At 42.4% G+C, this 27819-nt stretch overlaps 1 protein-coding gene across 1 annotated transcript in view; it reads left to right on the top strand.

Moving 5' to 3' along the window:
* Positions 1-27534, top strand: part of Arhgap42 (Rho GTPase activating protein 42) — a 215109-nt gene extending 187575 nt beyond the window's left edge. Inside the window, 13 exon segments of the mRNA XM_038321482.1 lie at positions 3472-3506; positions 3508-3535; positions 4617-4691; positions 5960-6044; positions 7767-7825; positions 10509-10614; positions 12448-12607; positions 13695-13839; positions 15127-15510; positions 15870-16026; positions 18272-18334; positions 23907-23986; positions 24426-27534. Coding sequence (XP_038177410.1) covers positions 3472-3506; positions 3508-3535; positions 4617-4691; positions 5960-6044; positions 7767-7825; positions 10509-10614; positions 12448-12607; positions 13695-13839; positions 15127-15510; positions 15870-16026; positions 18272-18334; positions 23907-23986; positions 24426-24514 — 1466 coding nt within the window. The 3' untranslated portion in view covers positions 24515-27534.
* The last annotated feature ends 285 nt before the right edge of the window (positions 27535-27819 follow it).

The raw sequence follows: 27819 nt of genomic DNA, 5'->3' as shown, positions 1-27819 counted from the left end.
TTCCATTCCTTCTCATTGGATAGCATTGATCACATGACCACAATCAGTCTTCAAGATGCTAAGAAACAATGTCTTCCTTTGTGAAGATCAGGGCTGTAGATATATGTAAAAAGCAGCCACAGTGTGCACAGTCTGTTCAGCCCAGTGAAACATTGCATTTGATCACTATGATTTACTGAGGTATAATAAACCCATGGGGGTATTTCTTAATGCCCGGTTTATCTTTTCAGCAGCCTCCTAAGCTCACAAGGCTTCATCGCTGTGTGCCTGCGCTATTTCTGTCCAAGGAAACAAGTCATTGCTCTGGCCCTAAATTGCTTTTATTATTAAGTAATATGATATGCCTTTTTAAAAAATGGCATTACTGATCGACAGCCCTTCAAGCTATAGTTGCTTCAGACATACCCAAAGAATAAAGAAGCCTGGTCCACGAAGCACACCTACATACATACATACACATACATACATACACACATACCACATACACACACATACACACATACATACATACATACACACATGCATACACATGCTACATGCACACACATATACACATACATACATACACACATGCACACACATACATGCATGCACACACATGCACACATATACATATGTACGTACACACATATGTACGTGCACACACATACATACACACATGCATACACATGCTACATGCACACACATATACACATACATACATACACAAATGCACACACATACACACATGCACACATATACATACGTACGTACACACAGACATACATGCACAGACATACATACACACATGCACACATATACATACGTACGTACACACATACGCACATGCACACACATGCATACACACATGCATATACATGCTACATGCACACACATACATGCATGCACACATACATACACACATACACACATGCATACACATGCTACATGCACACACGTACACACATATATACACACATGCACACACATACATACACACATGCACACAAATACATACACACATGCACACACATACATACACGCACACACGCATACGCACATACATACATGCGCACACACATTTACATTATACTACACTCAGCAGCAGGTGTGAGCACAGAGCCAACTCCCACAGTGCCTACTCTCCGTAAACACCATGTGTAGCTTTCCAAATGCTACTTTATCTCATTCGTTAGCAGTCCTATAAAAAAGAGACTACTATATTTATTTTGTAAAAGGAGAAACAGAGATAAAACAATGCCATGTAGCAAACATGTTCTCTTTTTTCCGCTTGATAATCATGTGATGCATGTCAATGGTGGGTGGGGCCTAAGGCTGATGTCTGGAATCATCCTCCACTGGGCTTCCACATGGTTCACTGAGTCCTGACTTGGTCAAATCCAGAGCTCACCAGTAAGGCTAGTCTCAATAGTCAGCTTAGTCTGGGCATCCTCTGTGTCTGTCTTCTGAGGTTGCAATTACAGGTGGGCCACAAGGTCCATCCAGTATTTCTTCTCTTCTCCAGGTGTTCTGCTTACTTGGCAACACTGTAACTACTGAGCCGTCTCCTAATTTCTAGTAACATAAGTTTTATGTGAAAGAGTAAACATTGAGTTCCTCCTCTGCAGGTTTTGTTGTTGCTGTTAGTTTCTGCTCTGTGTAGCCAGAGCTAGTCTTAAACTCTGCCCTCTTCAATGCTGAGATGACAGGTGTGTCTACTGAGTGCCACTTCTCACATTTTATAGGTGGAGAGTCTCATTCATAGAAGTCAGGGGGCATACTCCAGGTCCTAGCACATCACACCAGAGCCTGGAGGAGCCAGTGGTTTTGCCGGGCTCCAGTCAAAGCTGGCTACCATCTCCGCTCCATGGAACCAACTCTTTGAGGCAAAGTGCACACAACCAAAGGCAATGAACAAATTCCTGGTTGTTCTCTCCACACCCTAAACTGATTAATAATCATGCATTAACTGGTGGGGAGGAAACTAGGGCAGGATCCATGGAATAGTTCAGTAGCCAGAGATTGACCTTGTAGACAAATTCTACACAAGGCTCCTGCTCTCCGTGTATTAGAATAGACCAGGGCATTGTTTCCAACTATCGCAATCTGCCTCTGATAGATAACGTCTATTGCTTATTTTACTCAAAATGAATGTGCAAAATCAATTCTATTTTACACCACACTATTTTTTATGTTTTAGAGGACAGTCTTATTTAAAACACTTGAAGAAGCATTCTTCTTGCCCAGTTTTATTGACGACCTGAACAATGTACTCAATTACCCAGCATTTTAAAATTAACCGCAATTTTGGGATTGGAAGGTTTTCAATTTCATTGGTTTGAATTATTCTCATTTATTAGCATTTTGGTATATTAAAAATGTTTATTTACCATCTGATGGAAATTATTACAATATATGACTTCTCAAGTGTTTACTCTGGATGTTACTTGGCCTTTTTAAACAGTTTCCTTTATGTTATTAATTTAATTTACTTTAACCCCACAACTTAAAATACTAAAACAAATTTACTTATTGCATTATTGATTGAGTTGATGAGTGAAAGGGTGAGGGGGAAGGTAGAGAGGGTGGTGGGGGCAACAACAGCTGAATGTTAGTAGACGTGTGTGCCACGACCCTTGTGTGGAGGTCAGAGGACACCTTGCAAGAGTTGAATCTCTGCCTCTTCCTGTGGGTCTCAGGGATCAAATTTAGGTCATGATATTCAGCATTATGGCCTTTACATAGTAAACTATCTCACCAGACCAAAGACTGATTTTAAAAAGTCTAGCAGAGAATGAAAATCATTTGCTATTTTCTGCTTCAGGACCAGAGATTGGGGAGCTACTAGCACACGTACTGAGCATGTCAGAGCTGTTCTTTTTTTTTTTTTTTTTTTTTTTTTTTTGGGTTTTTCGAGACAGGGTTTCTCTGTGGCTTTGGAGCCTGTCCTGGAACTAGCTCTTGTAGACCAGGCTGGTCTCGAACTCACAGAGATCCGCCTGCCTCTGCCTCCCGAGTGCTGGGATTAAAGGCGTGCGCCACCACCGCCCGGCCCCAGAGCTGTTCTTAATGTAAAGCATGTACTTACGTGATACTGGGCTTGAGATGGAGACACCACAGCAAAGAGAAGCAGAGCTTGCAGCAACCCGATGAGCTCTGTTAGACACTCGGGGTATTGCCGTGGCCACTGGGAAGGGGTGACTACAGGAAAGGCTGTTCTGTAGCTTTCCATTCACCATAAGAGTTTATCCAGCTGTGGGGTGCTGCCTGTAGGGAAAATGGAGGGTTCAACACGTCAGAGTGGCCTGTGCTTCTGGTCTAACACGATGCAGAGTCTTCTGTGCTTCCTTGAGTAAGCGACCCGAGTCTCCCTTTTGTTTAAAGTCTTTGATAAACGCAGTGGGAAACTCCATGAAGGCACAGAGCAGAGCCAGCTGAAGGGGGAAGGCAAGTTCTGCGTCAGATCTTAACTAGGATGTCTCTCACTTGCAGTGTACTTAAATGAAGCGGGGTTCAACTTCGTGAGAAAAATGCATTCAAGCTGTGGAGACGAGAGGTGAGTGTGCGACAGGCACGTGATTCCTCCCGTACGTCTCGCTCGAACCTCTCTCTCTCTCAACCCAAAAACAGTTCTGTGCATGATATAAATTTAAGCTATATGAATATATAGCTAGCTATAATTTCAACCAATTATACTTTATTTTTAAAGATTTATTTTATTTTCTATGTTTATGTGAGTGATGCATGCATGTGTGTATGTATGTATGTACTGTGTGCATGCTCAGCTTCTAAAGAAGGAAGAAGAAGACATCAGATTCCCTGAAACTGAAGTTACAAAAGGTTGTAGGCCATTCTGTGGGTGCCGGGAACTGAACCTGGCTCCTGCAAGAGTAGCCAGTGCTCTTAACCACTGAACCTTCTCTCCAACCCCTAGACTACTTCCTTCATAGCTTTTCAAGTATCTTACCCTGTTTACTTCCATTTGACATACAGAGTACTACCTATTGTTTCAAGTTTTTCCAGTGTTTCCTTTCCAACACTGACGGTCAGATGTCAGGAAGATTGTATTCATCATCTGTGGGCCTTGCATTCTTTTCCATGGCCGTCTCATTCTTGGCACGCTTTGACCTTAGCTGTGTGCATGAATCATGGCCTATTGAAACTGCCCCCAGGTAGAGGCTGCACACTCTCACTCTAAGACTCTTGCTTAAAGCAAAAATCCTATTGTGCTTCAGAGTTCCTTGAATCTGCATTCAGAATTGTCCTATACTTGTAAGATTTAAGGAGTGAGGCAGAATCCTTGGATTCCTTCAATATGCTCCACCGCCTTTGAAATAACCATGTAAGTGACAGAGGACCATTGAATGCAGAGACTCTGCAACTGGTCTCCTATCTTGGATGCATTTCTATATTCAAAGAATAGTAGGTAGGTAGTTTGACTTCAAAGATCTCAAAAGACTTTAAACCGCTGTTCAGTGCCTGCTCTGCTATATCTGTGGAGGGCGGGTGTTTCCAGGGCAGGATGAGTAAGATTCCTCAGCAAAATTAGGTAAGTAACTGTCAGATTTTGTGTGGGCATATGCTGAGATTTTTTAAATATTTTAAAGCCATATTCACTTGTGATTTTCCTCCCTCAGGTATCACCATTTTAGGCCTGTACCGAATAGGAGGTGTGAACTCCAAGGTCCAGAAACTTATGAATACCACATTTTGTAAGTTTTAGCTGAGACAAAGGTGCCATGGATTTGGGATATGTGTACAGGTGATCCAGCACACAGGTTTCTCTGAAACATAGACAATTTGCTATCTTTGTTAATTCTTACATCATATTGAAAGTTAAGTTCTAGAAGTTTGTTTGTGGGGTTGTTGCCAACTGAACACAAGACCCTGGATGTAAGAATCCACATTTTCCCACTCTGCTAAATCTTCAGTACTTTTATTCTGTTTCAGTGTTGAGGTGTAACAGATGAGGTAGCATTTTTGTGAGGTTGAACTCTTTCAAGTGCCTCTTCTTAGCTAGTATTGCAGGAATATGCATAGCATTGCAGGAATGTGCATAGTGTTGCAGGAATATGCGTAGTGTTGCCTGAATATGCATAGTGTTTCATGAATATGCATAGTGTTGCAGGAATATACATAGTGTTGCAGGAATGTGCATAGTGTTTCAGGAATGTACATAGTGTTGCAGGAATATGCATAGTGTTGCAGAAATCTGCATAGCATTGCAGGAATGTGCAGTGTTGCAGGAATATGCATAGTGTTGCAGGAATGTTCATAATGTTTCAGGAATGTGCATAGTGTTGCAGGAATTTGCACAGTGTTACAGGAGTCTGCATAGTGCTGCAGGAATGTGCATAGTGTTGCAGGAATATATGCATAGTGTTGTAGCAATGTGCATAGTGTTGCAGGAGTCTGCATAGCATTGCAGGAATGTGCATAGTGTTGCAGGAATGTGTATAGCATTGCAGAAATGTGCATAGCATTGCAGGAATGTACATAGTGTCACAGGAATATGCATGGTTATATAGACATCCCTACATTTTTATACTGTTTCCTGGTTTGGAATCCCAGCTCTACCCCCTTAAAATCTTTCTGTCTTAGAATTTGCTTAGCTTTCTGTGTCTCTGCCTCCTCCCTACTAAACTGAGGGTGATAATACTGCCTGCTTCCTCAGATACGTGAGGATCAAGTCAATCCTGGCTCACTCCAAACCATGCTTAGAAGCGTGCCCCAGTTCTGTCAGCCATTAACAAGAAATTGATTTGAGAGACACCAGTGCTATCTTTCTTACCTTTGAGGGCAAGAAACAGTGGGCTCCCAACCAGATCACAAAGATGGCCTTCCTATGTAGAACTCTAATGGAGCCCTAAAAGATGCGAATGCCCCTCCCTTGACCTACTTGAGTTGGTATGCATTCCCATCATGACACAGGTAATATTTTGAACTGTAGTTTAAACATTTCAAATTTTATTCTTTCCAGCTCCCAAGTCCCCTCCTGATATGGACATTGATATTGAGCTGTGGGACAATAAGACTATAACGAGTGGGCTGAAGAACTACCTCAGGTGAGGAAGGGTTAGTACTGGGATTCTGGCCATGACTTCTTGGAAGTAACCTCATGTTGCATGGAGTCTCTACATGGACTTCACTCCCCAGGTCACAGCATGTCTTAAAAGTTAGCAATACTGCCGACATCCACACATTCTGGAACTGCTACCTGCTTTTTCCAGTAGTAACATTATAAGTTGCAATACTTTGTCAATCCTAAGTTAGTCTTTTCATTTCCTTATATATCTGGGGTTTTGTGTATGTTTTTAAATACATCGAAATGAGTTTATTTTTAAAGTTATAGCTTTTGTTCTTAAAAAAATGTTAGCTGGACAGCTGCCAGCCCAGAGGGCTGGCATAGTTGCGTGAAGACTCGCTGAACACGGTGACCAAGGCGGCAGGTGAAACAGGCAGCGGCAGCGGGTTTAACGGCACAGACACAGAAAGTAGGCATAAAGCTTTATTAAAGGAGGAGAGGGAGAGGGAGACGGAGACGGAGAGAGAGGGGGGGAGAGAAAAAGGCATGTGCGCGCACACACACAGGGACAGTGAGAAGAGAGAGAACCAAGATGGTGACCAGAGGTTAGAGGTAGCAGGAGTGGGCGTGGCTTGCAAAGGGGCAGGAACCAAAAGAATAACAATAGCACCCATTTCTGTTTGTTTCTTTTTGTTTTTGAGACAGAAGAATCACATGTAGCCCTGGCTGGCCTTGACCTTCTGATCCAGCTATCTCTGCCTCCTGAGTGTTAGGACTGCATGTCCACACTATGTAACTGGGCCATGTGATACTAGGGACTCCTTTAGGGGGTTGTCCTTGCCACAAAAGCACTCTAGTGTTGTAGAAGTTTTGATCACACTCAGACACTGCTGAGATAGCCAATAAACTTTTATTTTGAATCAGAGAGTGGAGCTAGCTACTAGTTTACCAAAATTAGGCATAGAGGTTTTAGAGAGACACAGGAAGTAGAAGGGTGGGGCTAAGAAGATACTTGACCCCTTTGGATCAAGGAAGGAGAGAGAAAGGAGGTCACTGGTCACTTCTTCGCTGTTTCTCTGATCAATCAAGTTCTTACCCTGATATTTGGCTCCTGAATTTTTACTGATAAAGAATAATTAGATAAGCACTTCATTGGAGCCTAACATGGGGTGCCATTTGTAGCAAGCTTTCTCGTCACACTTTCTTTGAGACTTCTTTAGGCTTTTTCTCAGCTAGCTCTTGTAACTTAAATTAATCTCCTTCTAATAATCTACATTCTACCATGTGGCTTTTTTTTTAACCTCATCTCCATTTCTGTACATCTGAGTTTTTCCAAGTCTGCTGGTGAATTCCCCACCTCTCTTCTTCCCAGAGTTCTCTCCTTTCCTCCCTGGAAATCCCGCCAATCTTCTCCTGCCCTGCCATTTGCCATTCAGCTCTTTATCCACCCATTCACAGTGACATCTTCACACAGTGTAGCACATATTCTGCAGCGCTCTACCAGCCGTGCTACAGCCTCAGTGTTGTGTCTCTTTTCCCATAGCTGTGGTACGAGTTCTTAGGGACAGCGGCTATCTCTGCATTGCAGCACTGTCTGGCTCCCTTCTAGGACCTTGTCAACTACAAACCAGACAATTATTTTGTTAGTCCTTGCTTCAACTTTAATTGGCAAAAAACAATCATGGGGTTTTTAAAGAAGACTTCAAATGTGGGGAGACTGAAGTTTCTATGGTTCTAGATGTTCACTGCTTCTCTCTTACAGGTGTCTTGCGGAACCACTGATGACTTACAAATTGCACAAGGACTTCATCATTGCTGTCAGTAAGTATGCTTTCACCTAAAGCATCTGAATGAGGAAGTTTTAGCGTAGGTTACTTAAACACAGAAGTTTAAATCTCTTTAGATTTCTTTCACATATTGCTTAAAAATATTGCCAAAATGATATTTAATAGCTTGCACTGTGGTTTGAAAGCCAATAAAAATTACACAGTAAACTAAATATTTTGTCCTCTAATAAAACAAACTATGACCACCAACTCTATCCATCCCCAAACCCATTGTTATTGAGGTGACAGAGTGATGTGATTAGAAAAAGCTGTGAGAAGTTCTAATTTTGTATTTGAGTGACAAAACACATTTTCTCTGAGAGAAAAGTTTTAAAATTTTACTAAGGTGGTTATGCCTTCATGACTTTGTGTGCACTGTGTGAAAAACTCTGAAGTCCAGAGGATATTAAGATCCTTTGGAATTGGAGTTACAGGCAGTTGTATGCTTTCTGATATGGGTGATGATAATTAAACCCAGGTCCTCTGCAAGTGCAGTAAGGGCCATTAATCACAGAACCATTTTTCTAGCCCAATGACACAAACATGCTTACAAATGTATGTTACAAGTTATGTCAATAGTCACACTTACATACTATATACCCAAACCTGAAAAACCAGTCAAATATTATGAGCCAGCACAAATTCTTCTGTTAATACCCTTACCCCTGACATTACTTGTTATAGTCACAGATTCATGTCATTTATTATGTCATTGACTGTCTTAATGCTAATTAGTGGATTTAATTGGAAAGTCAGAGTTGGGGCCTGGAATACTATAAGTATGAGAGACCTGAGAAGTTAGTAATATATAATTTACAGCTCTTGCTGGAAGTGCATAGATATGATTGCAGTTATTGTAAAGAGTATTATTTGTTCTTTACAGAAAAACAAACAAACAAACAAACCAGTTAGTTCCCTTCATTTGCTTCCAGACTTTGAAATGCCCCAGAAGCATGGTCTGCCAATGAAAGTGTCAGGACACATGAGTGACTTAGTTTTAAATTCAGCAATTATGACTGACTACATAATAACACCACACTTTTCTAAGTTTTCTCCTGATTGCTCTCCATTTGACATGTTCTTCATCTTTGCAAGAATGAATAGGACCCAATGAATATTATCTTGTTTTGTTGATGAGCCAGTCAGGACCTAGAGTAGATGAATGACTTGTCCAAGACATGAGTGTGCAATAAGAGCCAGGACTATAAGCTAGGTGGATTTTTGTTGTTCAAATACATGCTTTAGGTGGGAGATTTTCTTTACTTCCATCTTTGGAACTCATTATTGAGTATGGTCTCAGGCAAGGATTCACACAGTAAGTTGGGTTCTTGAATGGATAATGAACTAATAAGTTTGACATTTCCTTTAGCTGATTCAGTAAGGGAAGCATTGCTGGAACTCTAGGAGACAGTAGAGAACTAACTGGAAAAGAGGATTAAGCAGCGTCAAGGAACTGGGAAGCTGCACAATGATATTTTTCTCTTCATTTTTTTAAGTTTATTTGTTGAGTTGAGTGCTTGGGTTGGTAAATGGGGTTTTGTTGTTTTTGAGACAGGGTTTCACACTGTAGCAGTCTAATTTGGTAGCCCACCCTGGCCTTGAACATGTGTCCACTTTCCTGCTTCTAGCTCTTGAAGGTTAGAATTAAAAGGTGCCCCTTTGCCTCACTCAATAAAGGGTCTCTGTAGGTCTAATGTATTTATAGCCTATTCTTTTTCCCATCCTATCAGATTCACATGGGTACCTTTGATCACCCTGGCCTTTGTTCTAAATAATCTTATCTTCACATCTGTAGCAGGTGTTTCAGAGTCTTGGCATCAAGACTTAGTCCTCAGAATTATCCTAGAGCTGGGTTCTTGCCTCCGTCTCCATACAGGTGTGTCTAGGTGATATGGTGATGTCACATAAAAAGGTTGCATAAAGCCTTGAAAGGCTTGGCCCCTGTGCCCAAACGTGTTACTGACAATGGGGGATGTCAGTTCCTTCTGAAATGTTACAGGCAGGTTGTACCCAAGCTTCAATCTGGCAGGACTGGACTTGCTGAGGTGATGTCTCAAATTTCAGATTTCCCAGTGTCACTGTGAGTTCACTGCTTTCTGCTTGCACAATGTCATCACATCAGGAAGGTCACACTGAATGTTTCCTTTGACTGTGAACTGAGGAGAGGAATGCTGGCTCCCTCTGGTCACTCAGGGTTGGGGCTTTAACATATTTCCATGTTGGAATGTGAATCATACCTATTAGCATACTAGGCGTCTACACTAACATCTACAACTCACATTTTCCATGTATAAAGAAACAAACACACACACACACACACACACAGACACACACACACACGTATATGCATGTTCATCACATTCCTGAAAGTCTATCTTGTGTTTGGTTGATAAACTCAAGCAGGCGATGACTTAGGCCAGAGAGATATAGTTCAGTGATGAAGAACAAGCTGCAAAGCCATGCAGTTTGGGTTTTCTACTCCTTAACTTTACAGTCATGGACAAACTTACTCAACATTTCTTAGCCTAAAAGGTGTGGTTAACATATTATTATGTTGTTATTATGATGAAGCGACACTTTAAGACATGAATGGTCGGATTGCCTATGATGTTCACATGACTAATGTTTACACTGCAGGTTTGAATACAATTACATCTGTAACCCTTTCTCCATAACAGAGTCAGATGACCAGAACTACAGGGTGGAGGCCGTCCATGCATTGGTGCACAAATTGCCAGAGAAAAACAGAGAGATGCTGGACATCTTGATAAAACACCTGCTCAAGTAATTATGTGGCTCGTGGTGTTCGTTTAATGACTTTTCAGTCTCGTTAAGATAAACTCATTCGTGTCTTTGTAAAGTTGACGATGGTATTATGTGGTTGCTCTTGTAACCCTTGAATGAGTGTTAGAAAATGGTGTACAGTTTGTTTTTAAGATATGTGTTTGTCTGTGTGTCATATGTTTCCAATATGCAGATAATTGTATCCTCTGTGACTGTTAAACTAGTGAAAAACAATTCATGCCAACTTGCAATCATATGAAGGAGTGGATGGTGTTTATTATCTTTCCAGTTCTCTTAAGTGTGTCACAGTGGTGAGTTTGAAGACCAGTGCTAGATACTACTAGGGTCAACAGCTTTCCTCAGGTCACACTGACAATGAAGATTACTCCTTGGGTTCACATTTTTTCTCAAAGATTTTCTTCTGAATTTGGTGTTATACATGTTCAATCATGTAGTTTAAATTTTATATAGAACAACAGGTAAGTAGATAGATAGGCAAGTGGTTTGATGATGGGAAAGTAGATGATGATGATGATGATGATGATGGAGGAAGAGGAGGAGGAAGAGGAGGAGGAGGAGGAGGAGGAGACAACGACGACGACGACGACGAAGAAGAAGAAGAAGAAGAAGAAGAAGAAGAAGAAGAAGAAGAAGAAGAAGAAGAAGAAGAAGAAGAAGAAGAAGAAGAAGAAGAAGAAGAAGAAGAAGAAGAAGAAGAAGAAGAAGGATAGATGGACAGATGGAGGATAGATGGATAGACAACTTTTTATTTGTATGGCGGGGATGACTGCCTCACTGTAGTGATGAAGGGCAGCATATAGAGCTGGTGTACCTCACTGGTAGAGTATGAGCCTCTCATTTGCTTGTTTCAGCCTCCTAAGTGTCTGGGATAATGGGTTTTGTACCACCAGGCCTGGATACTTTTGAATTCAATCCCCAGAATTTCCAAGTAAAGTGGAATTGTATATGAAGCTGATTGAGAACTGGTCCACAGTAATTCTTTGACTGCAAATATGATGTCAGCTCACCTACTCTCTAACTAGCTGTTATACAATAAGTACAATGTAGAAATACCAAACAGCTGAATGATTTTCTATGGACTTTGCATCTAATTCAGGAAAAATAAGCAAACAAAAAACAAAGATTTATTTTCCTTAGTAGTTTAACCTTTATAGTTATTAGTTTTATTTGTCCAGTGTTAGCATCTTATCTTCTTTCTTTAAATGCTAAAAATATATTTTTTCTTTATTATGGGGGCTAGTGCAGGCATGCCACAATGTACCTGTGGGGTCAGAGGACAACTTTCCAGAATCCATTATCTCCATTTACCTAGGGGCCTGGGTCATCAAGTTTGCCTAGCAGAAACTTTTTCTCACTGAACTATCTCACCAGCCCCTTATTACATCTCTAACTGACATTGATAGACATGATGATTCAGTGTGAATTTATACATACTATATAATGATTAAGTGAAGGTAATTATTTCTTTCCCTTTAAGCATTTGTTATTTCCCTCTGTTTGGCACCTAAGGAGAAGAGAAAGGGGGGGTTCGATAAGAGATGCCAGAGCACAGCAGGAGAGGGGGGATAAGTCCGGTTCTACCAAGGAGCAATGTGACCAGTACTGTGCAGTAATTTGTTGTTTATCTCACAAATAACTTTCTTCCTTTTTGATATAGTTTCTACTCACACCCATTAAGAATAGGCAAGGCTGACAGGGAAACTGGCCTCTAGTGACATATATAGCTTTCATTTTCTTTACACACCAAGTTTGAAAAGAACATTTCTTAACTATTGAAAATTTACATTGAATACTAATGTTCTTTATTTTCAGAGTATCATTGCACAGCCAACAAAATCTCATGACCGTCTCAAATCTCGGCGTCATATTTGGCCCAACCTTGATGAGAGCGCAGGAGGAAACTGTGGCTGCCATGATGAACATCAAGTTTCAGAACATAGTGGTTGAAATCCTGATTGAGCACTATGAAAAGGTGGTTGTGTTGTCTATGCGCTTTTCTTTATGATCTGAGCTTCCTGCCAAATGCCCGTCTTGTCAGTTTCATAGATTGCTTCTCTGCAGGGACTTTGACTCCTGTTGTCACCTAATCATTGGGTGCTTCAAGTCCTCTGAGTGTCCTAATGAGATCTCCTCCAGCCATGACTTTCTGAAGTTCCTTTTTTTAGTGGGTGGTGCTCAGCTTACTCTCGCTTTGCTTGTGTTTCGATGTGATTTAGCCTATTGTCTTCATACCTCTGGAATTAGAGTCTTTTTTATAGTAATTCCAATAGTCCTAATAAAAGAAAGAAATGAGGTCCCATGTGGAAGTGCCCAGCTCTAATCTTCAGCCCTTGAGAATCAAAATCATTGAATGTGAAGCTCATTTGGGCTCCATGCAAGACCCTGTCTCAGAATGAGGGTGGGGATGGTTAGAAAGTGGAGTCTAAACCTAAAAAAGGTTCTTCATAAAAGCCGAAGTTCTTATAGTAAGTGTGGAATGGGATGTTGTGCAAGCCTAGTTAACTCATTATGCCTGATCTGCTTCTTCTGGGGGATGATGCCATATACCTGCCCAAAGTCCTTTCCTAGTGACCACATAATGATGTCCTCAGTCACTGCATACGGAACATCCCATACCATGTGGTTAGCACATCTGAAGGCTAACCCCACCTCGTTGGCAGCCCGGAGCCCTCAGCATCTCATACTTTTTTCCCAGCATTGCGAGGAGCTCCTCTGCGGAAAGCCACATAGACCCAAGCCTCGCCTTGGCTTATACTTTCCCAAACACCACAGTTTGAAGAAGAGGAGTTTCTGGGTGCAGACGCTTGCTCATGGATTCATAAAGTTATCAGACCTCACTTCCACCATAAGCTGTGGGGAACAGCAAAGCTGAAAACCCAAAGTTTATTTAAAAAAAGAGGTTTTATTCAGTAGATGCAAGAAATCGTGGATTACCACAGGGGAGCTTTTGTATGAAGCTTCCCCTGCACTCCTAAAAAATTTTTCATAGCTGTTGAAGCTTCTACCATGTGGGTGCATAGGGTGTCTTATTGACCTCAATCCATTTTTCTTCTCTGTAGATTTTCCATACTGCCCCAGACCCAAACATTCCTCTTCCTCAGCCCCAGTCTCGGTCTGGATCCCGAAGGACCCGTGCCATCTGCCTATCCACAGGTTCCCGGAAGCCCAGAGGAAGGTACACACCATGCCTGGCGGAGCCCGATAGTAAGTGTGCTCCATTGAGGGCAGAGCCTCTCTCGTTCTGTTTATTCTGACCTTGCTTCTTGATAATTAGGAATAAGCAGATGTTCTTGTGGGTGCTTTTCTCCTAACACCCCTCTTCTAGCCCTGATACAGTCCCTGTCAGTTTTGTGGTAAGACTCCTTTGATAAGCAAACTCATTAATACCACAAAAGGAAAAAGAAGTAGTTTGCTCTCTACTTCTTTTCTGGGGTCGTGATTAAGGACACCGGGTGCTACTTGTGGCAGGTTTTGTCCGTTGTTAGAATAGCACATAAGAAAGCCAGATCTTGTCATACTGAAAAGACATTTTCTGGCTTTCTTTCACATTGTGTTCTTAAAGAATCAGCTCTTAGATGTCAGACTGTCCCAAAGAGAGGAAAGAAACAAAAGGAAAGCCTTAACAGAAAATGGTCTAGTAAAATTTGACTTAGGTATATTTTCAAGATTCACTGTGATTTCTCTGACTTATGATAATTTTACTTCTAGAAACAGTGAACAATCAGCCCAGTGACCCAGGCTTTTGTTCGTTTTGTTCCCTGCTTGCACTTACACGCAGGGTTTGTGCAGGCTAGACACACTCTCCCATGAGTCGCGTTCCAGTCAGCGGCCTGTTTCACGTGTGACTATATTCACAGGAGGAAATGAAACTAAAGCTTCTTCCCCGGCTGTCAGCAGCTTGTCATGTGCTGCTGCAATTCAGCGGTGCTTTGAACAGACCTGGTACCTGAAACTGAGAGCCACCAGTGAGCAGAAAGATAAAAGGCAAAAATACGTCTCTAGAAATGTGTTTCTTCCATTGATTTTAAAAATATATAATATCATGAAAGGAGCCTATTTCTCTTACTTCTGAGTCTTATGTCACAGGCAGTCTTTGTCCAACTTCAATTCAGTCCACAATGCTCCATTACAGTGGTTAATTATCCCGGAGACTGTGTTCAAATCACATTCATCACCATCAAAGGTGAACCTTAAAGCCTTCTCCTAGCACTGAGGATAGTCTACCATGCAAGGCCAAGGCCCACGGCACCAGGGCCCACCGTACCACGGCCCACCACACCAGTGCCCACCACACCAGTGCCCACCAAACCAGGCCCACCACACCAGGCCCACCACACCAGGCCCACCACACCAGGCCCACCACACTAGGCCCACCATAGTGGGGTGGGGCGGCTATGAAAGGCACGGTGGACTGAGGGCAGGAAGGCTTTGGTCATGCTGTTTCATGTTCCTGACCTGTTGCCTCTGTTGCCCTTGTCTGCCTCCTCCTAGGTGATTCCTACAGCAGCAGCCCAGACAGCACACCCATGGGCAGCATAGAGTCACTCTCTTCCCACTCCTCTGAGCAAAACAGCACCACAAAGTCAACTTCCTGCCAGCCCAGGGAGAAGTCTGGTGGCATTCCCTGGATCGCATCCCCGTCATCTTCCAACGGACGGAAGAGTCTGGGTCTCTGGACAACTAGCCCAGAGTCAAGTTCTCGAGAAGATGCAACCAAAACAGATGTGGAGTCAGATTGCCAGAGTGTGGCCTCGGTCACCAGCCCAGGGGACGTCTCTCCCCCCATAGACCTCGTCAAGAAAGGGCCCTATGGGCTCTCGGGACTGAAAAGAGCCTCTGCCTCCTCCTCTCTCAGATCTATCTCTGCAGCTGAAGGTGAGCAGGCCTGGATCCCATGCTGGCTAGCATTATTCCACTGTTCCTGGCTGGACATTGAGGGGGACTGGTCAGGGACAAGGTTAGTGGAGGAACCAGTGAAACTTCTCTACTTTGTATTTGAGCTTGGATTTAAAAACTTATGTATGCTGTGACATTTCCCCCCTGAATCTTTCCATCTCTGGGGGAATCAGGTCTTGTAATTGTAGACTTTGATCTCCCTCAGTGATGGACTGCTGTATCCAAAGAACATTCTGTACCTTCCCATTTCTTGTAGGAAAATGCTACCTTTTGTTGTGTGTTTTTGTTATTGTTATGACTAATAATACCTTGTATGTTTTCTTCGATTTTCTTTTTAGGAAACAAGAGCTACAGTGGATCTATTCAAAGCTTAACTTCTATAGGTTCCAAAGAGTCACCCAAAGTCACATCAAACCCAGAGCTGCCTCCAAAAATGTGTAGAAGGCTAAGGCTAGACACTGCTTCCAGCAACGGCTACCAGCGACCAGGCTCAGTGTGAGTTAGAATGAGTTTGTATTCACTGTGTCTCCTTACGGTGCAGAGGGGTTGGTTCTGTCCTGAAGGAATCCAGGGGTTCTGTAGCTATAGTTTCATCTATAGGTCTGGTAGCTTTAACGTCTAAGCTCTCTGTCCTCTTCGATAAAGAACGTGAGAGTTACTATAGGCACAGGCTGTCATGGACCTTGTGGGTTATCACCTCAAAGGCTATCCCACATCCAGAGCCGTGGCTTTTGAAAATAGATGTATAAGAGAGAATATGGCCTTTGGAGTATGGACCTTTCCATTAAAACTACATATTCAGCTTCAAGCTCACCCAGAATGGTTGCTCTCTACATGTGAGAGTTTTCTGTCCCCTTCATCTTGTGCTTCTCTGTCTGAGGTCTCACTGATGGGACAAGGCTAGAGACAACCAGGATCATGAAGGCAATGGGAAAAGAGCACTTCTCAACAAAGCAGTCACTAGAAGTAGAAAGCTTGTAGGGCATAGCTATATAAATGGGAGCAGCAAGGGTGTGGAGGGGTGAATGGGAGCCTGAAGAAGGAAGGCATCAAAATCCAGACAGGAAGTGCCTCTTCCTCTGCTTTCATGTTCATGGCAGATGCTGCGCATTTCCCGTTGTCTGTGCGCTCACACTAGGTATCTTCACACGTGTGGTCTCTTCTAATGGTCTCATTTCAAGGTGTGCAGTATGAGCATGAGCTATGAGTGTGGTCTCTTCAGAGACAAGAACAGATGTCTAGAAGTTGAAGAGCCATGGGTTCCCTGAACTTCAGGTTCTGTGTGCCATACCATCTGTTATATAAGGGTGTTCCTGATATTTTCATTATTTGTAGAAAGCTTAGTAAGGTATATTAGTTACTAAGTTCACCTCCACAGGAATGGGATTGCACTTCCTTCTGCCCATTACTGTCTTTCTACATCTTTAGTTAACGAGTGTGTCCAGCATTTCTTATAGAACTCCAGTTTGATGAATCTGTTTGCAAGTCTGCCTGCTTGGTGTTCAGCCAAAGCCACGAAAACAAATTCAGGTTCAGATGGACACTCAGAGAAGATGACAGAACATCCCTCTGTCCTTTAGGAGACAAGACCTTCTGTCTTCCAATTATTGCTTTTTTCGGGGGGGTGTCCCAGGATTGTCTGTTGGGGGTCCGTAAAGAGTTCTAACTAAAGATTGGGACAAGTGAGATGGTTCAGTGGATAAAGGTGACTGTCACCCGGCCTGAGGACCTGAGTTTCATCCCAGGACCCACATTGTGGAAGGAGAGAATCAGCTCACAAGAGTTGTCCTGTGACTTCCCCATGCACACAAAAAGTAAATAAATCAATAATAATTTATTTACTTTATTATAATGAGTAAAAAGCATTTTAAAATCAAGTTTAGGGACTCATTTGTAGGATTTAATGTTTTTGGTGAATTTAAGAAATACTGTGATTATCAAGGATGCTGTAACTGCAGTTGCTCCCATTTTGTAGCTACTAGTTTCTCACTGTCCTCCCCACCCTCGAACACACACACTCCGTGACTGAAGCAAGATGCAAGCCAGCAAGCTCATTTATTAGACATCTTTCCAGAGCTTTTTCCTTTTGCTTTACAGCAAAGGCTTCTACCTTAGGAAACACAGGAAATAATTATATCTCCCTGTGCTACTAGAATGAACAACAGCTCCTCTTCTGTCTTGCTGATGGATTCTTTGATTCTTCCCTGGTACCACACAGGAGCCAATAACAAGCTTTCTGCTGGGAGCTGCGTGGGGAGGGAATGTTCTCTCTGCTGTGACCTGCTTTCTGAGGTAAAAAGGAAGAGGACAGGAGGAGCCCCAGGAAACAAGCTATAGGTTTAGTAGAGCCTCGTGCTCTGTGAGATGCAGGTTGCAACCCAAACCCTTTCACGTTCAAGCAAAAAGCAGTTCCACTGTGGTGGCAGTTCCAGTTTTGTCTTATTTGCTCAATAATCCTGAATATCCCATTGAACAGAATGACCTATCTGATTGACTTCATTTAAAAATAGTAGCCGGGCGGTGGTGGCGCACGCCTTTAATCCCAGCACTCGGGAGGCAGAGGCAGGCGGATCTCTGAGTTCGAGGCCAGCCTGGTCTACAAGAGCTAGCTCCAGGACAGGCTCTAGAAACTACAGGGAAACCCTGTCTCGAAAAACCAAAAAAAAAAAATAGTAAACTATTCTGATTCTTTAAGTATTGTTTTTAAAATTTACTCAGTGCATTGAAAAATATTTTTCAGAGTGGCAGCAAAGGCTCAACTATTTGAAAATGCCGGGCCACTCAAGCCGGTTTCTTCAGGACGGTGAGTTCTCAAAAGCTTTAACACAATAAATAAAGTAGTAAAAATATCACCACATTGTGTTGATATAATTTGTGGCAGCCTCCACCTCAGTTTTTCTCATAACGAAATAAGCCAGTGTCCAGTGGCCTTAGCCAGGAAGAACACTTCTGCTAATCGCATCATGCCATATTATTCCCATGATGCCTTTCTTCTAAAATGTTTGGAAAGGATTGTAGCTGGGACTGTAACTCAGTTGATGGAGCACTTGCCTGGCATACACAAGGCGCTGGTTTGATCCAGCCCCACATAACCTAGATGCTGTACAACTATAGTGTACAACTATAATCCTAACATGCAGGAGGTAAAGTCATGAGGATCTGAAGACGAGGATGATCCTTGGCCACATGGCAAGTTTGAGGCCAGCCTGAGAGACATGATGAAAAGTTTCTGCACCCCTATAAGCCCCTTCACCGGCACTACCAAATCAAACCAAATTAGAAAAAGCCCAAGTTTAATGGATACCAATGCTCCGATGGCTTTCCAGCCTCACTAAAGAGGAGCTGGGGAAGGAAGACTAGGAAATCACGAGTTTGTTCTGAGGAGGGAGGGGCGGTTTAAATACCTTGTGGGAGTGGTCTTGATCATCTTTGGGGAGTGGTCGTCATTTGGCTGGCTTCTTCAGGGGTGGTGTCTGGACTGAGGCAACTCCCAGGGGATTAGGTTTGGGCTAGAACTTCCACCCAAACATTCCAGACTCTTTGGGTATATGGATGCCAGGGGCTGGGGTGAGACTTCCACCCAAACCCATGAGACCCTGCAGATTCCCTCCAAAAGAGTGAGGATTTGAAACAAATTTTCTAAGAATGGAAATCTCTGTAATTAGTTGTCTCTGTGTGCACTTATGATAATAGTCATTTAGGGGTAATTGCTAAAAATATTTTCTTGACTTTTAAAAGTTAATGTTTCTCTGGAAGAATCTAGAAAATACTGCACAATGCAGTGTGGGATTGCAGAACTAGCAAGCCCAGGAGCCTTTGTTCCTTCTGGACAGGATTTAGTTCAGCTTCTAGTCTTCCAGTCTTTGCTCCTTACTGCTTCCTTCTCCAATTCCTCCATCCTCCTCCTGTCCCAGTTCCTCTAATCCGCAGTGGAATTTGGGTTTGAATTGGAATAATGGAATTGCATAAAAATGGGAAAATGGCCATTTTCCCTAGCTTCTCCTTTTGGAGGAGTTATTCCATATAAGAATGTAAATGAGATCATGCCTGAGCAGACCTGTCTCTCTCCTCTCTGCTGGACTGGAGCATGTTTTTGCTTCTACAACTGGATAACTATGTCCGTGAAGCAAAAAAATCATGGATAGTTTATTGCTGTATATTTCTTCTGAAAGCCATTCAACCAAAGGTTTTTGTTGTCATTTTGGGGTTTTGGGTGGTTTTTTTTGTTGTTGTTATTTTGTTGTTGTTGTTGTTGTTGTCTATTGTTTTCTGTCGTTTTTACAAAAGTGTTTAAACTTTCCCAACAAGCCTGTCTTAAACGCACACCAATCTTTGGATATCCTCAGAGCTGTTAGGGCTAAAACTTGGGCTTTTGCAAGTCATGCCCCGGAACTTTAATGAGATAAACCAGGACTGTCTACCTGTCCTCAGTAGGCTAATTAAAGAGACAGGAAATAGTGAAAAGGAGAGAGAGGAGATTTATTTAATGTGGCCACATTTAGGAAAAGGAACAAAAAGGAGGTCTGGTTACATTCCCTTAACAAGTCCATCTTTGGGGTCCTGTCAAAAGTTTTTTGTTTAAAGAGAAGGCAAGAGATATGAAGCAGTTCCAGTCAAGGGGAGTCTGGTCCATCATCCCTGTCTTCTTACATGGTAGTCTGATAAGTTGTCAGAACTGTGTAAAATCCATTCCAGGAAGAGAAGGTCCCCTTTGGGAATACTAGGCTTCTGCTTTTTCCTCCTTCCCCATGAGACTCCTAGAGGAATTCCAGTTCCTTGGAGACAGTCTCATAGCCAAAGGGAAGACACTAGTCTTTCCTTCTGCCAGGATGGTTGCAGGCACATGCCAGTTATTAGAGGCTATGGTGGCCTTCAAACCCTTCAGCCTTGTTTAAAGTCCCAATATAGTTTGCAAACTTGTTTTTTCTTTGTTTTTACTTCTGATGAGGAATCACACTGCTATCTCAGTAGGATAATTGCTGTACTGCGTAAACCTGGCACTTGCACACGCCTGTCCAGATATCTTCACCCCTTTTCTTCCCAAGAAGGCACAGGAGTGCTGAGCTGGCATGCCACAACAAACTTCATTTCTTCGAGATTGCTGTTGCCTTCTGGCGTTAGTGTAAGAGACTTAACCTTGCTACCCAGCAATGGTTCACGACCTGTGGGACACGACCTCTAAAATCATCCTGCATATTAGATATTTACATTACAATTCATAACTAGCAAAATTATAGTTGTGAAGTAGCAATGAAATAATTTTTTGTTTGGGAGTCACCACAACATGAACTGTGTTAAAAGGGTTTCAGCATTAGGAAGGTTGAAAGCCACTGTATGGCTGAATTGCTCCACTAGATGGAGCACTTCTATTATGAAGTGCTAAGTAGTCTTTCTGTTGAGTAAAAACTCAACAAGCCACCCTCCTCTATCCATATAAAGACTGATTCTAAGACCTTCCTTCCAGGGTACAAAATTCATAGCTGTTCACTCTCTCATATGTCATGCACTGCATTTGCATAATAACTACCTATATCTGCCTGGATATAGCCATCACTAGAATATTTAAAATACCTAGCAAATACATTCTATGTAAGCAGATGTTTCCATGTTACTTAGGAAATACTGACCAAAAAAAAAAAAGAAAAGAAAAGATCTGTATGTGTTCAGGACAGATGCATTTTTCTCTGAATACTTGAGTGTGTTTGGTTGAATCTTCATTTGAGGAAGAGCCTACAGATATGGAAGCTGACTAAAACTATAATTATGAAGATAACCCAGCAAGGCAAGGCTTGCTTTGGTGAAGTGAGCAGGCATTCGTATGATAAAGACACACTTAGATGTTTAACAAGCAGCCTATGCATTTTAATAACTTTATATTCTAATAGGATTTAACAGAGACTTCCAGGTTTGTAATCCAAGGTTTCTCTTGCGCCTGCCAGATCCCGAATAACCACTCATAGGCTTATATTAATTATAAATGCTTAGCCAATGGCTCAGGTTTATTGTTAGTTAGCTCTTACATTTAAATCAGCTCTTTTTTTAAATCTATGCTTTACCACGTGGTTTGTAGTTTGTTACCTTTTTTTTACATGTCTTGCTTTCTCAGTGGCTGGCTAACTCCCTCCAGACTCTGCCCTTCTTCTCCTGTATCTCTGCTTGGTTTTCCCAACTGGCTCTATTTTACTTTGCCATAGGCCAAATGAGTTTCATTTATCAACCAGTGAGAGCAACACATATTCACAGTGTACAGAAAGACCATCCCACAGCAGAGGATCCCTTTGTCAACCAGCCCAGTACCCATGGACAGCACCCTTAATTTTCACTGAGTCCTATACACTGAACCACACAACCCCCTCAGGGGCAGGTGGGCCCTCATCCAAACCTTTGGGTCACCATTTATAGTGCCCCATAGTTATGCATTTCTGTAGTCCATGCTCCCTTTTTAAAGGAAGGTCATAATTCTGCATTTACCACACTGGATGTAAATATAGACACTAATGTTTTTGAAATATATGGCAGGTATCTTAGAGGTGTTCTCTACCTCAAAGTAAGTATTATTGTTGTGATTATAATTGAAATTAGAAATTATAATCATGTGAGATTTTCAAGCTTTTAATACATTTCTGAACGTGAAGCACACGAGACTCCTGTGAGGTCTTTTGTACTGTTTAGTGGAACTGAGCTGCACATGGGGCTCTTTCCAGGCCTGTCCCCTACCTGTTTGGTGTTCCTTCTGAAGAATTCACAGAGACCCTGCTATGGACAGGATGATAGGGTAGAGGCAGGAAATGTCTAACCATCATTTTAGTGGATAGTCTTGGTCCTCTGAGAACCACGTGGGCCCTGGCTGCTGCTGAGCAGACAGTAATAATAAAATATGCACACAGTTCATACAAGTGACTTCTCAGAGACTGTGGCAGAGAGGATAGTCGGGCATTCTGGGTGGAACTGGCAGAAACCTGTCAGCAGGACTTTTCAGGGCTGGTCTCAGGATGGACGCATGCTTACAGAGGGCAAGGAAGAAGTGGTCAGAGAAGGATGCCAAGTGTCTGAGGATAAGCATCAGGAAAATGGTAGTTTAGTTTCTAAATTCTGTTTGTGCTTATAAAAGGAGACAGGAATGTTTTAGACTTGAGTTGAGGAGCTGGGGGACAGGTGAGACTATTGGAAATGAATGCCAGAAGAAAGCGTGACATTCTATGTCGTAGAGAAACCTACAGACATCAGTGGCTGCGTAGGAGGAGGGGACATGCCTGGCAGCAGAATTTACAGAGTGGGGAAAAGAGACAGCACAATGGTCTGGAGAAAATGGTTTTACTTATGAGCCAGGCAGAAAACAAAGAATAGTGGTCGGGAGAAAGCCTGGCCTGCAGTCACTAAAGCTGTGAAGAATGCCAAGGGGGCTACAACACTCAGGTTTTGATGGGTATGAGATTGCCCTTGGCTTGCTCTGTAATAATAAGACGGCAGGTGACCACAACAGGCAACTGAGAGGTTGGAGGGTGCCAGGGAAGCCATCAAATCAATAAAACCGGAAATGACATTGTCTTGGGCTCTGCTGCTGGAAGAGATGGTAGGTGGAGTCAGGAGTCCGGAAGTCACAAGTCTTTGGAACACAACTGAATGTGGAAGAGGAGAGGGGACTTGCTGGTGACATACTTCCTGGTCAGCGTTGGATGGTGGAGCTTTAGTGTTGGCGCCACTGTTTCTAGATCAGACATCGCACAAAAGCCCAAAATTCTGTCAGCTCTTAGGACACCAGACTCTGGCTGCATAGAGCATGTGGTACCGGGTATAGGGTTTGCTCTCTGTGTGTGTGTGTGTGTGTGTGTGTGTGTGTGTGTGTGTGTGCATGTGTGTGTGTGTGTGAGTGTGTGTGTGCGTGTGTGTGTGTGTGTGTGTGCTGTTGTTGTTTTTAAGGGGTACATAAATACCTTTCTGGGTTGCAAAGCCTGCATCTGTGGCCCTCACTTCCCTGACAGTGAGGTGGCAGTTGCTGGTTATTCAATGCTAACCTCAGCTGCTATCCTAACATCACAACTAATCAGTGTATTTATCATATCTTTGGGTCTGAGGAAATCTGAAAATTAAAGTGGGGAGAGCAGTCTGGTCTTCAGATTTCTAACAAATTATAGCATATTTAAAACCAGCCTCTGCTATTCATTAGGAGCTGCATTGTCTCCTTAGGATGAAGGGTTTCCATTGCATCAGTGAAGCACGGTTATAAAGATCCCAACAGTCTGTGAAGAACACACTGATGGAGACCTCTTTGTGCACATTTTATTTTGTATTCTAATTAACATTAACATTAGCTAAGAATAGTTTTCGCTATATTTGAATTGAGTGTTGTTTTATAAACTGCCTTGATCTTTCAGCCAAGCCAAAGCCATGTACTCCTGCAAAGCAGAGCATAGCCATGAGTTGTCCTTCCCCCAGGGGGCCATCTTCTCCAACGGTGAGTATAAGTGTGGTTTACTGAAGGGACATGGGGCTGGGTGCTTAGACAAGGTCAGCTCCGTAGGCTTTCCTTAGTGAACACAATACCCTTTCTAGATCCCAGACTCCCTTCTGGGAGCATTTACTCATGTGTCCACAAGAGACATGGAAGCGCAGGGGGATTGCCAGTTAGAGAACAGTCAGAAGCTACATAATGAGTCTCACAAGGCTAGCCAGGCAAGTACGTCTTGTTTACAAAAAATGAGGAGGGGGTGGTGTTTTGGACAAATACAGTTCATCTAATTGTGTGAGTACAAAGAACTTTCCAACTTTGGAGAGGCTGTACTCCAATAACCTGTGTACATAGATTCTTAGGTGATAGTTGGTTCATTAGTTTACAGTAATTATTTGAAGCTGAGTCACCTGAGTAACCTTTGTTTGTTTCTTCCTTTGACCAGTACACCCATCAGTGGAGCCAGGGTGGCTGAAGGCGACTTATGAAGGCAGAACAGGACTAGTCCCTGAAAACTATGTTGTCTTCCTCTAATAGTATTAGTGGATGGCAGTATCTTCATGGTATCCATGGTAACACATAATAAGTGCTATGATTTTATCTGACACAGATATGGGGGACCAGCCACTAAATGAAAACCATCTGTTTGTCTCACGTTCTTCACCGGCAGACTATGTAGCTCCCATTGATGGAAAGAGTAACACAAATGTTTTCATCATAGCCATTCCTTTGGACTGTTTTCTTACTTTTAAAACAATCTTGCTGTTTTAATTTTTTTTTTAAAAAAGAAGTGATTTTTGACAGTGTCTGTTCTCCAGAGTTGCAGAATCCCAGATACTGAGCTCAGTTCTGCATCCTGTAAATTTGGAAGTCAGAAATCTGCTGTACCCGTGTTGAGATTTTTCTACATTGCTTGGTCGTCTCTGGGGAACCTTGAAGTCATTACTTTAAGAGTGTAATTTAAATCGTTCACTTATTATTTTTGTTTCTTAAATATATTGTTTTTATGTGTGGTTGTTTTGCTGGTCCTAAACATTTCAAGAAAGTCAGTCATTGTTTTATCATAAGTATATTTCTATTTGTTTTCTAAGATGATAGTATTGGAAAGCAATAATGTATATGAAGTCTGTAAAGAAAACCAAGTTAAGTCAAACACTGATCCCTCCGTAAGCAGTCCATCAGAGTGCTCAATGGCTTCTGTGGGTTACGAGCATAAATCCACTGAGTGTACAGGATTAAAGAGTTTTGTGGCGGGCTGGACTTGACTTGTGAACCACAGATGAACAAGCCCTCCTTTAGAAGTTATGTAAACCTAACTTGGGACTTTTACAAATTTCCCATTAAAACACACGTGCTAATAAACTGCATGTGCACGTCTCCCGCTTCTTAAGCCGCATCTTGACAGTGCAGTGAGAGTAAGGCGAACCGCGACAGTGGAGTGCAGCTTCCAGCTGCCCCACCTGCACTGCTAAACTCCAGGTATTCCTGTGACGGGGAAGTCTTGGCCTCAGAGACGCTCTTATACAAACAACAGGGACATTGTTTGGAAATTTGAACTGGGAAGCTCTGCCTTCGAAACCTTGTTTAGTTGAAACAGAAAACAAACACCAGGTACTGGATTCTTAGGCTACAGAGTATGAATTTTTTGAGATTTACTTATTTATATGATTATTTTGTTCATGTGTATGTATGTGTGTACATGTATGTGTGTGTGTACATGTATGCCTTTAACCCACGAAGGTCAGGAAAGGGAGTCAGATAGCTTTGAACTGGAGTTACAGATGGCTCTAAGTCATTACTGGGACTTGAACGCTGGTTCTCTGGAAGAGCAACAGTGCTCTTAACCACTCAGCCATCTCTCCAGCCCCAAGCCACACAGTTTGAAAGCATGTCACCATCACTAGCAGTCATGAAATTTACAAAGGTTTTCTTCCTATAAATTCTACCGAGGTATAGAACTCAGAGAGCAGCGAGGTATTTACTCTCCAGCTGCAGGCCATTAACAAAATGTTACATCTCAGCCATTTCCTCTAACAGTTCCAAAACAAAATTCCTATGAGTGTCTGCAATGGCAAAAGCCTTTTTTCTCCATAGTCTGAAACAGTGTCTCCCCAGATTCACTCCACGTGGCTTGTTATCTAACTGATTCTTTCAGCTTTCTCTAGTTCATAGACTCTCGGGGGTCTGAAGGTGTATGAAACTGTTTTTGCCTGCCATAGCCTACTATCTTAATTTATTCTACATTGCATCAGTATTTCTAGAGATAATAGGCTGAGCATGTATGCAACACTATGCCTTAGTGCACTTATGCTGTTAAATGAAATAACGTAATGAATTAAAATAAGCCAATAACAGCAGACAAACAGATGCATCCAGAAATACCATCAATGAACTGAAGGCAATGAATGGAAAACAGCTCATAAAAATTGCAATACAATAGGAGACTCTGATAAAAGTTTGGCTCTTTCTCTTTCCTCCCAGTGTTAGTCCCTGTGCACTCAATGAGGTATTGCTTGGTCAAGGTGGGTGCCTGGTGGCTTTTAGTACACCAATGTCATTGCTGTCTCTGATGACTTTCTTCTAAGACAGAGGTAGCTCTTATAATGTCCCAGATATCTAGTGTATATGGCCCTGTGGTGAAACCTCATTGTCATTGCGCCTTTCATCATGCTAGATCAGGGTCCCTGACGGGAGGCTGATTTTCTTTCAAAGACCAACTTGATAACAAAGACCCAATGTCTTCCTCTGCTGCAGCTGCTGCATAAAGAAACCTCAATTTTAATTTTACTTTAACAGACCAGAACATTCCTGCCTCCCAGTTGCTTGTGAACTAAACCATGGATGCTGGCCAAGGGCTTAGAGTTTTTTCTGTGTAAGACGTGGGTATAAAATACAGCTCTTCTTTCTGATGGTGACATTTTCTCTGTGTCATTCATTGTTGAGGTTCTGCCCCCGAAACAAGACACAAACATGCTAGTTCATGTTCCACTTGTGCTTCAAGTTTAATTTTTTAGATTTTTTTCTTCCTGTTAATTACATATGAATGGACATCCTGATGATCTGTTGGGGAGAGTCTAGGGCTGCTTTCCCCATGAAGTGAGTATCTCACAAATGAAACATTCAGGAGTGTCGCAGAGATCAAGGTGTATGTATGCTCTGAAGCCCACAGAAGGTCTGCTGTGTGAGATCATTGCCAGCCATAGAAGAGTCATGCACCAAACTGGGATGCCATCCAAGCAACGAAGAGCCTTACCTGTCCAGAGCCTGTGGAATATGTTAGAACTGTCATATCTTCGCTCAGAAACCTATGCGAATCTATATGCACCCAGATAACTGCATACCGTTTGGTCAATCTGAGAATGCCACTGAGGGGCCGATGGAATCCCTGTGGGTGTTTTGTGCATTTGAAACACTGATGTATTTAACAGATGACTCTGGCTATGCCATCATTCCACTAAAGTTAAGTTCATACACCTTAGTCATTCAACTGAACGATATTCTAATGTATTGTGTGTCAGTATCTGAAAAGTAAAATAATCTATATTTCTGCAGTATCCGTGCAGTGTGAAGAGGCGTTGTCTCCATGTGCGTTGCTCTGGTTACTTTGCTAAAAGCATGAATGAAATGCTCACCACTAGCCCCTTGGCTGACTGACTGTTTCAGGGACAGTGAAAGAAAGGAAAAATATGTTTTACATTTCTCATAATCCCCAACTATCCAGGCCCCAAATAGTGAGACCTCCTCTGCCTTCTCTTTAGTAGTTAGCCTTACATACTATGACTGTCTGCGAACACCTGCTGTGTCAGGAAGAAATGGAATCTCTCCATGCTTCTGGGGAA

Source organism: Arvicola amphibius, chromosome 3 (assembly GCF_903992535.2).
Source record: "Arvicola amphibius chromosome 3, mArvAmp1.2, whole genome shotgun sequence".
Lineage (NCBI taxonomy): Eukaryota > Metazoa > Chordata > Mammalia > Rodentia > Cricetidae > Arvicola > Arvicola amphibius.
This window is presented reverse-complemented; position numbering and strand designations above follow the sequence as displayed.